The following is a 15129-nucleotide window of genomic DNA, read 5'->3' on the forward strand; positions in this document are numbered from 1 at the left end:
GGGAGGGGGCGAGTGGAGGCTCAGGTGAAAGATGACGGGGCAGCCAGCGTCCGTGCCACGAGGCCAGCCGTGTGTGGGAGCTGCCGGTGCTTACCAAGGTTGGGATTCTTCCCTCCCGTGGAGACTGGGAGACCGGGCCCCGTGCCTCCTGAGGTTTCCATTTCCAAGGAGTGGCTGCGGGGCCCTCGGGAAAGACCCTGGGTTGTGGGTGCTACACAGATGTCTCAAAGGGACAGGCTAAGCCCTTGCTAGTAAATGCTGTAAGCAAGGGAGGTCAGGTGTTGGCCGGAACAGACAGTAAATGCTTTGGACAGCCCTGAGCGTTTCCAGACGGGAACTCACTCAAAACGGGGCTGGGGCGTCCCAGGGGCGCGGCCTTAGGCTCCCAGAGGCCCCGTGAGGTGGTGGCCGGGTGTCTTCGTGCAGGGGTTTGAGTGGAGCGTGCCTGCCGAGACGTTCTGCAGTTCCTAGCACCATCATTTTCTCCTCCTCAGACCCCTTGGTTCTCCTCCCATGCCCCGGCAGCTGCTTCGCAGGCTCCTTGCTGGTTCCTTTGTCTCCGAGCTGAGTCCTGAATTCTCTTCCTCTCCTTGCTCTGACGCCCCCCCCTTCGTGACGTCGTCCATCTTCAAGGCATTGATGCTGATGACAGATTTCTATCTTCCAGTCCTGATCTGTTCCTTCATGAAAATGAGCCCAGTAGCCCGTCGAAGCCAGAACTGGACTTTTAGCCCCCACCCCCTGCCAACTCTGCCCTTTCCCTTATCCCCAGTTGCTTAAGCCAAAGTGGATTCCTCTTCCTCTCACGATCCAAACTCCTGAGTCCCTTCACCTTTTGCCTAGACTATCACGGCAACCTCATTGCTGCTTTCACAGTGGAGAGCGTGGGCTCCCTGTGATCTACTCTCCACACGGCAGCTGGTGTCATCTGGTAAACCCTTGCTGAAACCCTCCCATGCCCTTCAGTTGCCCTGGAAACCTGAACTCCATCCGCAGCCTGGCTCGCAGAGCCCCCACGCCACTGGCACTCACGTTATGTCCCTCTCCTGCTGGCCCGCTGCACCCAGCCGCACCACATGCTGGCCGTACCACATACACGCTGGCCAATTTTGGCCCTTCCTCGAACACACGGCCCTTGTACCTGTTGTCCCCTCATCTTTGCATGGCCGATTTCTTTTTCTCATTCAGCTCTAAGTTTAAATCTTCAACAGTTCTAAGTGGATCACCTTCTTCACCTTAAAGTCCTCATCCTAAATCACACTGCGCTGTTTTAACTCCCTGCTTGGCAGTCCAAATGGCCTCATTTATTCTGCTTTGTTTTCTCTCTCTCCTTCCACCAGAGGGAGAGCAGAGGCCTCCTCCAGCTCAGTCAGGCACCATCCCCCGGAACAGCGGTCCCCAGCCTTTTTGGCACCGGGGACTGGTTTTGTGGAAGACAAATTTTCCACAGACGGGGGTGGGGTGACGGTTCAGGGATGAAACTGTTCCACTTCAGATCATCAGGCATTAGTTAGATGCTCATAAGGAGCACACAACCTAGATCCCTCATACACGCAGTTCACAATAGGGTTTGCGCTCCTGTGAGAATCTAAGGCTGCCGCTGATCTGACAGGAGGCAGAGCTCAGGCGGTCACGGGAGCAATGGGGAGCGGCTGTACATACAGATGAAGCTTCACTCGTGTGCCCGCCACTCGCCTCCTGCTCTGCAGCCCAGTTCTTAACAGGCCACAGACCCGCATCGGTCCACGGCCGGGGGGTTGGGGACCTCTGCCCTAGAACGACGCTCAGCACAGCCAGACTCGGTACACATTTCTTGGTGGCCTGAGCTTGTCTTGAAGCTCCATCAGGATTTCTCGGTCAATATTTTTGTAGACCCTACCCTGTCACCGTAAGTGGTGCTTGGTAGAAATGACTGTATTAATGTGATAGAGATAACACGGAAAACCCATGGTAGAGAGCATGGCGACTAACTTGGGGGGACTTCTTTTTGCCTTTTTTTTTTTTTTCATTTTTGCAGAGATGCAGATATTGTCATATTGCTGGGGCTGGTCTCAAACTCCTGGGTTCAAGCAATCCTCCCGCCTGTGCTTCCCTAAGTGTTGGGATTACAGGCCTGAGCCACTGTGCCCTGCATGGGGGGACTTCTTATAAGCATTTTTATTTATTTATTTGGAATTCGGATGCATAGATCACGTTGGCCTGATAATGTATGCGCAAGAGCACAGGCCCTGGGGTCTTATGGACAAGCCCCACTCTGCCTCTTGCTTAATCTCTCTGAACCTTAGTTTCCTCATCTGTAAAAAGGGCTGAAATGCCATCCGTGTGCAGCAGAGTACTGATGAAAGGATGGATGCAATGCTCTTACGGCAGTGCCCGACCCAAGGCACAAGGAAAAACCACGAAAGCAATTCCAGTTTACACCACACCCCAAATTGGATTTTCCATTCGACTATAATTCCTCCCAATAAGGGCTCAAAACGTTGTCTCAGGGAAGTCGATTGGTGGTTGGTTGCCCACGGCTGGAGGAGTTGGGGGAAAATGGGGAGCGACTGCTAATAGAGACAGGGTTTCCTTTTGGGATGTAGAGAATGTCCTGAAGCTGGTCATGCCGATGGTTGCACGTATCTATTAATATACTAAAAGCCATCCAATTGTACACTTTAGACATGTGAATTGTGTAGCGTGTGAATTAAACCTCAAGTTGTTATTTTAAAAATGCTGTCTAGGACACCTGTGCGCCTCCTATAAGCTCCCATGAAAATGCAAATGAAGCCGGGCACGGTGGCTCACGCCTGTAATCCCAGCACTTTGGGAGGCCAAGGCGGGCGGATCACAAGGTCAGGAGATCGAGACCACGGTGAAACCCCGTCTCTACTAAAAATACAAAAAACTAGCCGGGCGCGGTGGCGGGCGCCTGTAGTCCCAGCTACTCAGGAGGCTGAGGCAGGAGAATGGCGGGAACCCGGGAGGCGGAGCTTGCAGTGAGCCGAGATCGCGCCACTGCACTCCAGCCTGGGCGACAGAGCGAGACTCCGTCTCAAAGAAAAAAAAAAAAAAAAAGAAAATGCAAATGAAGACACAGAAGAAGATCAACATTGGGCCGGGCGCGGTGGCTCAAGCCTGTAATCCCAGCACTTTGGGAGGCCGAGACGGGCGGATCACGAGGTCAGGCGATCGAGACCATCCTGGCTAACACGATGAAACCCCGTCTCTACTAAAAGATACAAAAAAAACTAGCCGGGCGTGGTGGCGGGCGCCTGTAGTCCCAGCTACTCGGGAGGCTGAGGCAGGAGAATGGCGTGAACCCGGGAGGCGGAGCTTGCAGTGAGCCGAGATCGGGCCACTGCAATCCAGCCTGGGCGACAGAGCGAGACTCCGTCTCAAAAAAAAAAAAAAAAAAAAGAAGATCAACATTGAACATTTACACCATCACCTAAAGCTATGTTTGACAGGTGACCTTTTTTCCTTCCTTCCTTCCTTCCTTCCTTCTTTCCTTCCTTCCTTCCTTTCTTCCTTCTTTCCCTCTTCCTTATTCCTTTCTTCCTTCCTCCCTCCCTTCCTTCCTTCCCTCCTTCCTTTTTTCCTTATTCCTTCCTTCCTTCCTTCCCTCTCCTCCCTCCCTCCCTCCTTCCTTCCTTCCTTACGTTTTTAACAGTAGAGACAGGGTCTCACTGTGTTGCCCAGGCTGGACTTGAACTGCTGGAATCAAGTGATCCTCCCACCTTGGCCTCCCCAAATGCTGGGATTACAGGCTTGAGAACTGGCAGGAAGAATGGGCGACTGACTTTGTCTTGTGAAGCAGAGTGACCCTACTCTGTCCTTTCCTCAGAGACTCAGGGTTGGTACCAACCAGGAAACTAGCAGCTGCTCTTGTACTGGGCCCAGGTTGCTTTCTCTATAGTCATTGAGAGGCAAACCCTCAGACAGAGAGTGTGTCAGCAGGGGGCAGGCAGCTGATGGATGTCACTGTACCCTTGGGGGAAGAGAACTCAGCAGGCAAAGGAAGTGGGAAGATCCAGGGATTCCATCGGTCGCGGTCGCGTTGGTTCTGAGTTTCGCAGGCCTGAGGGGAAGGGGTGGGATTTTCTTTCTGAGTCTAGGAGAGCCAAAGTCGATAAATGTGTGCTATAGCTGGAAATAAGTCTTCTCCCGCACCTAGTGGGCGGTGGCCAGGGTGGTCTGTCTGTCCATCCCCAAAAGCATTGCAAGACCTGCAATCCGTTTCTGGTGATGCTGGCTGGTATTATTGAGACTGATATTTCTGCTGAAAATAACTGCAAATGAAACAGTTTGAGACTGTTCAAAACAACTGAGAACCAGCAAGCGAGCAAAACCTGAGAGGAAGTGGGAATCCAAGAAGAAGTACGCCACTGAAGCTGCTTATTTCCCGAGGACGCTGGGTGACCTGGGCAAACTTGGGTTTTGGTTCTGGAGGCCGTCCAGGCAAGGGAGGCAGCAGGCAAGGACCAAAGCCTTTGTGAAGTGTGGAGAGTTGAAGAGCAGCCCTCACTGCATTAAGGAAACCCCACCCCAGCTCTGCAGACTGCGGGGAAGCAGGAGATGAAAGGAAAGGGAAAACACCCATCTGCAAAGTTGTGGCCAAGGGCCAGGTTCTGTGCAGACTCGCAGTCTAGGTTTTCCTGGTGGGGCCATTCAGTGGCCCTCAGGTCCTAAATTTGGTCTGAGGTGGTCCTGGGCCGACAGTACCCATATTAGTTTCCTAGGGCTGCCATAAGAAACGGTCACAAACTGGGGGGCCAGAAACAACAGAAATGGATTCTCCCGTGGTTCTGGAAGCTACAAGTCTGGAATCCAGCTGTCAGCAGGCTTGGTTCCTACCGGAGGCTTTGTGGGAGAATCTGTTCCATGCCTCTCTCGTAGCTCCGGGTGGTTTCCGGCAATCCTTGGCACTCTCTGTCTTGTAGAGGCACCGCTCCAATCTCTTTGCCTCCTTCTTCGTGGGGTCATCTTCCCAGTGTGTCTACCTCTCCCTCCTATGAGGACACTAGTCATATTTGATTAGCGCCCACCCCAATCTAGCATGACCTTAACTTGATTACATCTGCAAAGACCCTATTTCCAAATCGGGTCACATTCCCAGGCACCCAGGTGTTAGGACTTGAACATCCCTTTTTGGGGGACACAGTTCAACCCACAATGGTTATCCCAATGGATGTGTGGACTTGTGGGAGCCTAGGGTTGAGATGCAGTTCCATAAAAGTTCCTGAACGAGAGCGTGTCCTTTGCAGGAGCATGGATGGAGCTGGAGGCCATTATCCTTAGCAAAATAACGCGGGAACAGAAAACCAAATCCCACATGTTCTCACTTATAAGTGGGAGCTAAATGATGAGAACACACGGACACATAGAGGGGAATGAAGCACACTGGGGCCTTTTGCAGGGCGGAGGTTGGGAGGAGGGAGAGTATGAGGAAAAATGGCTCATGGTTACTAGGCTTAATACCTGGCTGATGAAATAATCTGTGCAACAAACCCCCATGACACACGCTTATCCGTATAACAAACCTGCACATGTACCCCTGAGCTCTTAAAATAAAAAGAGCGATATATTAATATAAGAACTTCAGGGCCCCCTCCCCTCCCTCCCTCCCCTCCCCTCCCCTCCCCCCCGGGCCCCGCGCCCCCCCCGCCCCCGCCCCCCCCCATGGACATGCTGGACCCGGGTCTGGATCCCGCTGCCTCGGCTACCGCTGCTGCCGCCGCCAGCCACGACAAGGGACCCGAGGCGGAGGAGGGTGTCGAGCTGCAGGAAGGCGGGGACGGCCCAGGAGCGGAGGAGCAGACAGCGGTGGCCATCACCAGCGTCCAGCAGGCGGCGTTCGGCGACCACAACATCCAGTACCAGTTCCGCACAGAGACAAATGGAGGACAGGTGACATACCGCGTAGTCCAGGTGACTGATGGTCAGCTGGACGGCCAGGGCGACACGACTGGCGCCGTCAGCGTCGTGTCCACCGCTGCCTTCGCGGGGGGACAGCAGGCTGTGACCCAGGTGGGTGTGGACGGCGCAGCCCAGCGCCCGGGCCCCGCCGCTGCCTCTGTGCCCCCAGGTCCTGCAGCGCCCTTCCCGCTGGCCGTGATCCAAAATCCCTTCAGCAATGGTGGCAGCCCTGCGGCCGAGGCTGTCAGCGGGGAGGCACGATTTGCCTATTTCCCAGCGTCCAGTGTGGGAGATACTACGGCTGTGTCCGTACAGACCACAGACCAGAGCTTGCAGGCTGGAGGCCAATTCTACGTCATGATGACGCCCCAGGATGTGCTTCAGACAGGAACACAGAGGACGATCGCCCCCCGGACACACCCCTACTCTCCAAAAATTGATGGAACCAGAACACCCCGAGATGAGAGGAGAAGAGCCCAGCACAATGAAGTGGAGCGGAGGCGAAGGGACAACATCAACAACTGGATCGTCCAGCTTTCGAAAATCATTCCAGACTGTAATGCAGACAACAGCAAGACGGGAGCGAGTAAAGGAGGGATCCTGTCCAAGGCCTGCGATTACATCCGGGAGTTGCGCCAGACCAACCAGCGCATGCAAGAGACTTTCAAAGAGGCCGAGCGGCTGCAGATGGACAACGAGCTCCTGAGGCAGCAGATCGAGGAGCTGAAGAATGAGAACGCCCTGCTTCGAGCCCAGCTGCAGCAGCACAACCTGGAGATGGTGGGCGAGAGCACCCGGCAGTGACGCCCGCCACCACCGCGCAGCCGCCGCCGCCCACGCCGGCCTCTGCTGCCCCCTTCCCCAGCCCTTAGCACAGAGAGGGACACACGCCCCTCCCCCAGCTGCGTTTTTTTATAGTAGATTTTTAACAAAAAACGGGGAGAAATAATGGATTTCTGTGGATACAGTGCCCACCGCCCTCCTCCACTTGGAAACGGTATCCTCCCTCCCCATCCATCTGTCTGTTGCCCTTCTCCCGGCCCTCACTAAGCCCCGGCACTTCTAGTGGTCTCACCTGGAGGCAAGAGGGAGGGGGACAGAGGCCCTTCCGCGTCCCGCTGCCTCCTGCTCTCTGGAGGTACTGAGACAGGGTGCTGATGGGAAGGAGGGGAGCCTTTGGGGGGCCACCCGGGGCCTGGACCTATGCAGGGAGGCCACGTCCCACCCCACCTCTTGTTTCTGGGTCCCTGCTCCCCTTTGGGTGTGTGTGTGTGTGTTTTAATTTTCTTTATGGAAAAATTGACAAAAAAAATAGAGAGAGAGAGGTATTTAACTGCAATAAACTGGCCCCATGTGGCCCCCGCAAAAAAAAAAAAAAAAAAAAAAAGAACTTCAGGAGCACTGGGGAAAGAAGTTCTTAATGATAATGAGCAGTGCACATAAAAACTAAGCACACCCGGGGCAGGAAAGAGACCATGAGACTAAGAGTTCAGATGCTGGAGGCTGGGTGCAGCGGCTCACACCTGTAATCCCAGCACTTTGGGAGGCTGAGGTGGGCAGATCACAAGGTCAGGAGATCTAGACCAGCCTGGCCAATATGGTGAAACCCCGTCTCTACTAAAAATACAAAAATTAGCCAGGCGTGGTGGTGGGCGCCTGTACTCCCAGCTACTCAGGAGGCTGAGGCAGGAGAATCACTTGAACTCGGGAGGTGGAGCTTGCAGTGAGCCGAGATGGCGCCACTGCACTCCAGCCTGGGCGACAGAGTGAGACTCAAAACAGATGCTGGAGCCACCACACAGATGACAGAACAACTGAACTTTAATAAATAAATAAAAAATAAAAATAAACGCTTGAGAATATCTGCAGGGAGTAGGGAATATATATATATATTCAAAAAGTAACAGCTGTCTAACTTCGTATTTGTTCGTTTATTTATTTATTTGAGACAGGGTCTCACTCTGTCACCCAGGCTGGAGGGTAGTGGCACAATCACAGCTCATTGCAGCTTTGACCTCCCGGGCTCAAACAATCCTCCCGCCTCAGCCTGTCGAGTAGCTGGGATTACAGGCGTGTACCATCACGCCCGGCTAATTTATTTTTATTTTTATTTTTATTTTTTTGCAGAGATGGGGTTTCGCTATGTTGTCTAGGCTGCTCTCGAACTCCTGGGCTCAAGCCATCCTCCCACCTTGGCCTGCCGAAGTGCTGGGATTACAGGCGTGATGAACTCAGTTTATTTTTCTCTTTCTAAAAACTACCTACTTGCTTTCTCTGTGCCCGGAAAAGCCTTCAAAGTAATGCTAATGCGTCGTAGCTGGCCCCAAGACTGTGGACTGAAGTGCTCCTGCTGAAGGTAAATTTGAGACATGACCACAGCGTTTGTCAAGAGGACACTGCTGCCAACCAGTTTGAGTTGCCATTGGCTACGAATGGAGCATCAGAAGGAACAATGGCCCTTCCTGCCGGCTGCTCTGCCGGTCTTCCTTCCCGCCTCTCTTCCTCGATCCTGTCCTTCTCCCCATCTTCTTCCAAAAGCCCCTGGGATTGGGGGCCCACTCAAGGCAAGTGTGGAGGGCGGCTGGGGACCAGTGTGAAGCATGATCCTCCACTGAGCGCAGCAGTGTCCTGCACAAGGAAGTTTTGTGGAGTAAGGAAGGGAGTCGGCGAGGGTGACAGTGTCCTGGGGAGGGGTCAGGGGTCCAAGAGAGGAACGTGTGCCAAGTTGGGTGGTGACCTGATGGGCTCAGATGATTGATTGGCTTTGCAGTAAATATATGAATGATGTAGGGACCTGGCTTTCTCACCATTTGGAAAAGGAGTTGCAGATATGAAAAGGGAGAAGGCTTGAATGTGGGTTCGATTTGGAGTTGTTGGTGTGAACTCATTGATCTAGTCTGAATGTTTGTCCCCACCCAAATCTCATGTTAACTTGTAATCCCCAGGGCTGGAGGTGGGGCCTGGTAGGGGGTGTTTGGGTCACGGGGGTGGATCCCTCAGGAATGGCTTAGTGCTGTCTTCGTGATAGTGAGTTCTCGAGAGATCTTGTCATTTTAAAGTGGGTGGCATTCCCCCCTTCCCCCCCACACACATTCTCATTCTCTCTCTCTCTCTCCCTCACTCGCTCCTGCTTTCGCCATGAGATACACAAGCTCTCGCTTTGCCTCCCACCACAAGTAGAAGCTTCCCGAGGCCTCTCTAGAAGCCGGGCAGATGCCAGCACTATGCTTCCTGCAGAGCCTGCAGAACCAAGAGCCCAGTAAATCTCTTTTCTGTATAAATTACCCAGTCTCAGGTATTTCTTTGTAGCGGCACAAGAGTGGCCTAACACACTTATGGCTTTCAATGTACAGATAGGTATAGAAATAAACGTAGCTGTAATGTAGGGCTGTGCGTATGCATATGTCTCAGCTCCATCACTTAGAAGGCCTGGGACCATCTCAATAGCAGTGAGTCGACTTAGCGCCTGCGTCTCGATTTCTAAACAACAGTCTTGATTAAAAAGAACAGAGCTCATTAGAGAAATGACTGATTCCAGGGCCAGGGGCAGAGAAAGTCCAAGATTAACTGGATCATCTTGTTGTCCCAGAAAAATAAGGAAGTGCTTAAAGAACAACGGAGACACATTTAGCTGGACTAAGACAGAGAGAGAGAGGACTAACATCAGAAACGAAAGTAGGCACGTTACTACTGACCTTGCAGAAATAAAAGTATGCATGAGAGCACGGAAACATATGACTTCCTTTAACTTCATTCTCCTCCTTTACTTCTGAGTTGGTCAAGAATTAGAAGCAAGAGTTTGGGAACACTTTGCTAAAAGGGTTTCTATTCACTGCTGCAGATATAGCTAAGCTATACATATATAGATATAGATGACAGAGATAGATAGAGATGATAGATAGATAGATAGATAGATAGATAGATAGATAGATAGATAGAGACAGACAGACAGACAGAAGACCGGGTCTCACTTTGTCACCCAAGCTGGAGTGCAGTGGCGTGAACATGGCTTACCGCAGACTTGACTTCCTGGGCTCAATGCCATCTTCCCGCCTCAGCCTCCAGAGTAGCTGGAACCACAGGCGTGCGCCACCACGCCTGGCAAATTTTACAATTTTTTGTAGAGAGTAGGTACAGCCATGTTGCCCCAGCTGCTCTCGAACTCTTGAGCTCAAGCAATCTGCCCAGCTCAGCCTCCCAAATTGTTGGGATTACAGGCGTAAGCCACCATGCCCGGCCGATTGCAGCAATAATATTCTTTTGCAAAAAATTTGTTCACTGTTGGTACCGAAGAGCTGTTGAACATCCTATTACTGGACAGGAAGCATTTGTCATGGTACAGGCCAGGGTTTTCTGCCCCAATCAGGGTCTGATGTTAGGAGGTACGTGGAGAGATGGGTAACCCTAACAGTGTCACCGTTTTCTTACTTTCCCCCAACAACTCATCTCATTTATTCATGTTTGTGTTTTGCAGACAATCGGAAATAACACGTCACAGTTACAAGCGCCATTACATATAGTGGTAGTTTTTCTGATCCTAGACAAAGACCACTTGAGTTTATTACAACCCCTATCAGCCATGGTACTTTGGGACAGTCACTCAGCCTCTCTTAGGTTTAGTTTCCACGTCTATGAATAGGATGACAATCATATTCTGCATGCTTGCTCTGAGGATGGAAAAGATCATTTCCCCTTTTTTAGAGTCAGGGTCTCGCTCTGTCGCCCAGGCTGGCGGGAGTGCAGTAGTGCGATCACGGCTCACTGGAGCCTCGACCTCCTGGACTCAAGTGTTCCTCCCACCTCAGCCTCCCGAGTAGCTGGGACCACAGGCATGAGCCACCGTGTCTGGCGGAAAAGACGGTTTTTATAATGACTTTTATCTCTTTTATTTCTTGACAAAACCATGTTTTTGTTCACTACTTCAAGGTGAATGATGTCCTTCCGGTTCCAAATCTAGTGTCTGATTTGAGTGCTAGCTAGCCACTGGATAGATGCTGGAGGAAAAACAACTGCTCTCTGATTTGATTTTATGCTTAAGCAGATTTTCTGGAAGCTTGCACACCTGTTATCTTTGAAAAAATAAATCGGTTATTGGTTAATTTTTTCCCCAAACAGTGATACAATGAGTTATGATTATAACATGACATACATGTACCTCAAAATCATTGTGTAGTACAAATCACAAAACTTACAGGAAAAATGGGGTTGGGGCACAATACTCAAAACCTTTGTCAGTGACACATAAAAAAAGAAGATGGGAACCTAGTAACAATGGTAGCACAGTTCTATGCATGTTAAATGGCTAAAAAATACTTAAGTGCTGCAGCAAGTATGGCACCTCACCTTGAATAAGACCTGAAGTTTGCTTGTGGAAATGGCGGTGGAAGGGTTGCAGGCCATGAATTGGTGAAAGGAGGGTGTTCTGAAACTGGACAGAAAGTTGTAACACCAGATGCGGACTAGTGTGGCTTATACTACGTGTGCTGAGCCGAGGGAGTGGAGTAAGGTGGGAATCCCCTGGGAATTTAAGTAAACACTGATCAAACTGTTTGTTTAAAACCAATTCTCTTGTGTTCATTACGTTGGCATTTAGGAATGAAGTGATGTTTCCAGGACCTATGTTGATTGAAAGACCAAAGATTTTGTACCTGTTGAGTCTACGTCTTTACAGTACAGTAAATTTGTAAACTCAGAAGAGTTTAAAGATTCAGTCAACAATTGGGTATTTAGCAAGGCACTCTGGGAAACAGAAAAACTGTAAGACAGTCTCTGCCTTGGGGCGACCAACTACTTTTTAAAAATTTAACTGGAGTGTATATGAAAGAGGAAATGGAGGCGGCCTGGTGCAGTGTGGCTCACGCCTGTAATCCCCACACTTTGGGAAGCCGAGGTGGGAGGACCGCTTGTGTCCAGGAGTTTGAGACTAGCCTGGGCAACATAGTCAGATGCCATCTCTACAAACCATTTTAAAAAATGAGTCAGGCGTGGAGGTGCGCACCTATAGTCCCAGCTACTTGGGAGGCTGAGGTGGGAAGATGGGTTGAGCACGGGAAGTCAAGGCTGCAGTGAGCCGTGATTGCACCACTGCACTCTGACCTGGGTGACACAGTGAGACCTTGTCTCCAGAAAAAAAAACAACAAAAGGAGGAAATGAAAATCTAGAAAAATATGTGAAATCTTTTCCTATCAGATGTTTCCCCCTAAGCTTTAATGATCCTATTTCAATAAAGGAAATATGGGAGAATATTGATGACTGGCAGCATGTAGTGGTTAAGAGCACCGGACTGGGAGCTGAAGAGTCTGTGATTCCCGAACTCCTGGGCTCAAGCGATCCTCCCACCTCGATCTCCCAAACTATTGGGACTATAGGCATGAGCCAACATGCATGGCCGAGTCTGTGATTCTTTACTGGAATTGAGTGACGTGTGTTTCCTTCTTAAATGACATTGTGAATTTCCAAGATCCTTGAAATCTCTTTGCATCTCTTTCCAATTTGCCATCACTATGCCTGAAGTTCAGCTGAAATGCTTATATTTCAGCTTAGACCATTACCTGTATTCTGATCAAATATGTTATGGCATCGAAGCTAATTTTGAGACATGGTCCCTAGGCCACGGGACCTAATGACCAGAGATGGAAGTCCATGTGCTGCTTCTGTCCCAAGGGAGATGAGTATCTGTTAGGGGCTCACTCGGGACTCTGTGCTGCTACCTGAGTGCGACGCAGATGCTGGAGACTTGAGAAGATATCACTGTAGACCCCAACCCTGTTATAGCTGATGAGGAAAAAAACTGAGACCATGTATTATTGCCCCCACAAAACGCATGTATTATATTGATAAGATGTGAACAATATATTATTCCTCACTATTCTGCAAGTTGCCTTTCCATTTTGTTGATCGTTACTGAATTCTTCCACCCCCAAAAAGGATTATATGAGAAGATTGTGAACAATTGTTTGCCAACACATTAGATAACCTAGATGAAGTGGACAAATTCCTAGAAATGTACAAACTATGAAAACTGACTCAGGAAGAAACAGATTTCATTTCCTTCAGATCTATACCCAGAAGTGGATAGCTGGATCATACGGTAGTTCTATTTTTAATTTTTTGATGGACATTCACAGGCCTGGAGGCCAAAGAGGCAAGAAAGGATTTTTGGACCCGGCCCAGGACCCTGCTGGCCTGCGCACCCTCGGGACACTGCTATCTGTGCCCCAGCTGCTCCAGCTTCAGCCATGTCTAAAAGGGCCCCAGATACACTTCTGGCTGCTGCTCCAGAGGGTGCAAGCTGTAAGCCTTGGTGGCTTCCATGTGGTGTTAAGCCTGCGGGTATGCAGAGGGCAAAAGTTGAGGCTTGGGAACCTCTGCGTACATTCAGAGGATGTATGGAAACACCTGAATGTCCAGGCAGAAGTCTGCTGCAGGGACGGAGCCCTCCTGGGGAAACTCAACTAGGGTAGTGCAGAAGGGAAACCTGGGGTTGGAGTCCCCACACAGAGTCCCCCCTGGGGCACTGCCTGGTGGAGCTGTGAGAAGGGGGCCACCGTCCTCCAGACCCCAGAATCGTAGATCCACTGGCAACTTGCATTATACTCCTGGAAAAGCTGCAGACACTCAACACCAGCCCAGGAAAGCAGCCGAGGGGGCTGTACCCTGCAGAGCCACAGAAGCGGAGGTGCCCAAGGCCTTGGGAGCCCACCCCTTGCATCAGTGTGGCCTGGATGTAAGACATGGAGTCAAAGGAGGTTATTTTGGAGCTTTAAGAATTAATGACGCCGGGCGCGGTGGCTCAAGCCTATAATCCCAGCACTTTGGGAGGCCGAGACGGGCGGATCACAAGGTCAGGAGATCGAGACCATCCTGGCTAACACGGTGAAACCCCGTCTCTACCAAAAAAAATACAAAAAACTAGCCAGGCGAGGTGGCGGGCGCCTGTGGTCCCAGCTACTCGGGAGGCTGAGGCAGGAGAATGGCGTAAACCCGGGAGGCGGAGCTTGCAGTGAGCTGAGATCCGGCCACTGCACTCCAGCCTGGGCGGCAGCGTGAGACTCTGTCTCAAAAAAAAAAAAAAAAAAAAAAAAAAAAGAATTAATGACGATTTTCTGCTGTGCCCGCCCACACATGTAGTTTCCTCCGCACGTGCGTGCCTTCCCTCCTTCCGGCCTTCAGGGTCCATGGCCACCATGGCGTATTAGGGGTAGCAGTGCCTGTGGCAGCATTGGCCTTTGCAGTGGTGGCAGCAGCACCAGGCTCTGCAGTGGCACCCACCGGCGGCTTAAGCCATGGCACTTCTCACAGCATTCAGCAGCAGCATTGCTGTAACTGACAAAGACACCTTCGAATTAAGCACATTCCTTGATTCCAGCAAAGCACTGCACCATGACCAAGATGAGCTTCCTGAGCAGTGAGGTGTTGGTGGGGGCTTGATGTCCCCCTTTGACCAGTCAGGTTTGGGGACTGAAGAAAGCCTAGGTCTCTTAGATGACTACCTGGAGGTGGCCAGGCACTTCAAACCTCACGGGTTCTCCAGCGACAAGGCTAAGGCAGACTCCTCCGAATGGCTGCCTGTGGATGGGTTGGTCAGTGCCTCCGACAATGGCAAGGAGGATGCTTTCTTTGGGACAGATTGGATGTTGGAGAAAACGGATCTGAAGGAGTTCGACTTTAATGCCCTGTTGGGTATAGATGACCTGGAAACCATGCCAGATGAGCTTCTGGCCACGTTGGATGACTCGTGTGATCTCTTTGTCCCCCTAGTCCAGGAGACTAATAAGGAGCCCCCTCAGACGGTGAACCCGATTTGCCATCTCCCAGAAAGGTGAACAAAACCCAACCAGGTTGCCCCCTTCACCTTCTTGCAACCTCTTCCCCTTTCCCCAGAGGTCCTGTCCTCCACTCTAGATTATTCCTGTAGTCTAGAGCTGGGAAGTGAAGCAGATATCTCTGAAGGAGATAGGAAGCCAGACTTCACTGCTTACATTTCCATGATCCCTCAGTGCATAAAGGAGGAAGTCACTCCCTCAGATAATGATAGTGGCATCTGTATGAGCCCAGAGTCCTATCTCAGCTCTCCCCAGCACATCCCCTCTACCTCCAGGGGCTCTCCGAGTAGGAGCCTGCCATCTCCAGGTGTCCTCTGTGGCTCTGCCTGTCCCAAACCTTATGACCCTCCTGGGGAGAAGATGGTAGCAGCACAAGTAAAGGGTGAGAAACTGGATAAGAAG

The 15129-nt window shown here is 51.1% G+C and overlaps 2 protein-coding genes across 4 annotated transcripts; both read left to right on the top strand.

Annotated features, from left to right (window-relative positions):
- Positions 1-5635: 5635 nt before the first annotated feature.
- Positions 5636-7265, top strand: LOC112616492 (upstream stimulatory factor 2-like). 3 transcript variants are annotated; one of them, XM_025373473.1, is made up of 2 exons: positions 5636-6934; positions 7024-7265. In XM_025373473.1, exon 1 carries the CDS (start codon positions 5665-5667, stop codon positions 6703-6705), a length of 1041 nt encoding a protein of 346 aa, XP_025229258.1. In that variant the 5' UTR covers positions 5636-5664; the 3' UTR covers positions 6706-6934; positions 7024-7265. The 3 variants fall into 3 exon arrangements, with proteins under 3 accessions (XP_025229258.1, XP_025229260.1, XP_025229259.1); XM_025373475.1 differs by having other exon boundaries at positions 5665-5892; positions 6286-7265; XM_025373474.1 differs by having other exon boundaries at positions 5665-5891; positions 6093-7240.
- Positions 7266-14010: 6745 nt separating this feature from the next.
- On the top strand, positions 14011-14847 carry LOC112615689 (cyclic AMP-dependent transcription factor ATF-4-like). Its single transcript, XM_025372535.1, has 2 exons — positions 14011-14723; positions 14786-14847. Exons 1-2 carry the CDS (start codon positions 14332-14334, stop codon positions 14817-14819), a joined length of 426 nt encoding a protein of 141 aa, XP_025228320.1. The 5' UTR covers positions 14011-14331; the 3' UTR covers positions 14820-14847.
- Positions 14848-15129: the final 282 nt, after the last annotated feature.

The sequence above is a fragment of the Theropithecus gelada genome, chromosome X (assembly GCF_003255815.1).
Source record: "Theropithecus gelada isolate Dixy chromosome X, Tgel_1.0, whole genome shotgun sequence".
NCBI lineage: Eukaryota > Metazoa > Chordata > Mammalia > Primates > Cercopithecidae > Theropithecus > Theropithecus gelada.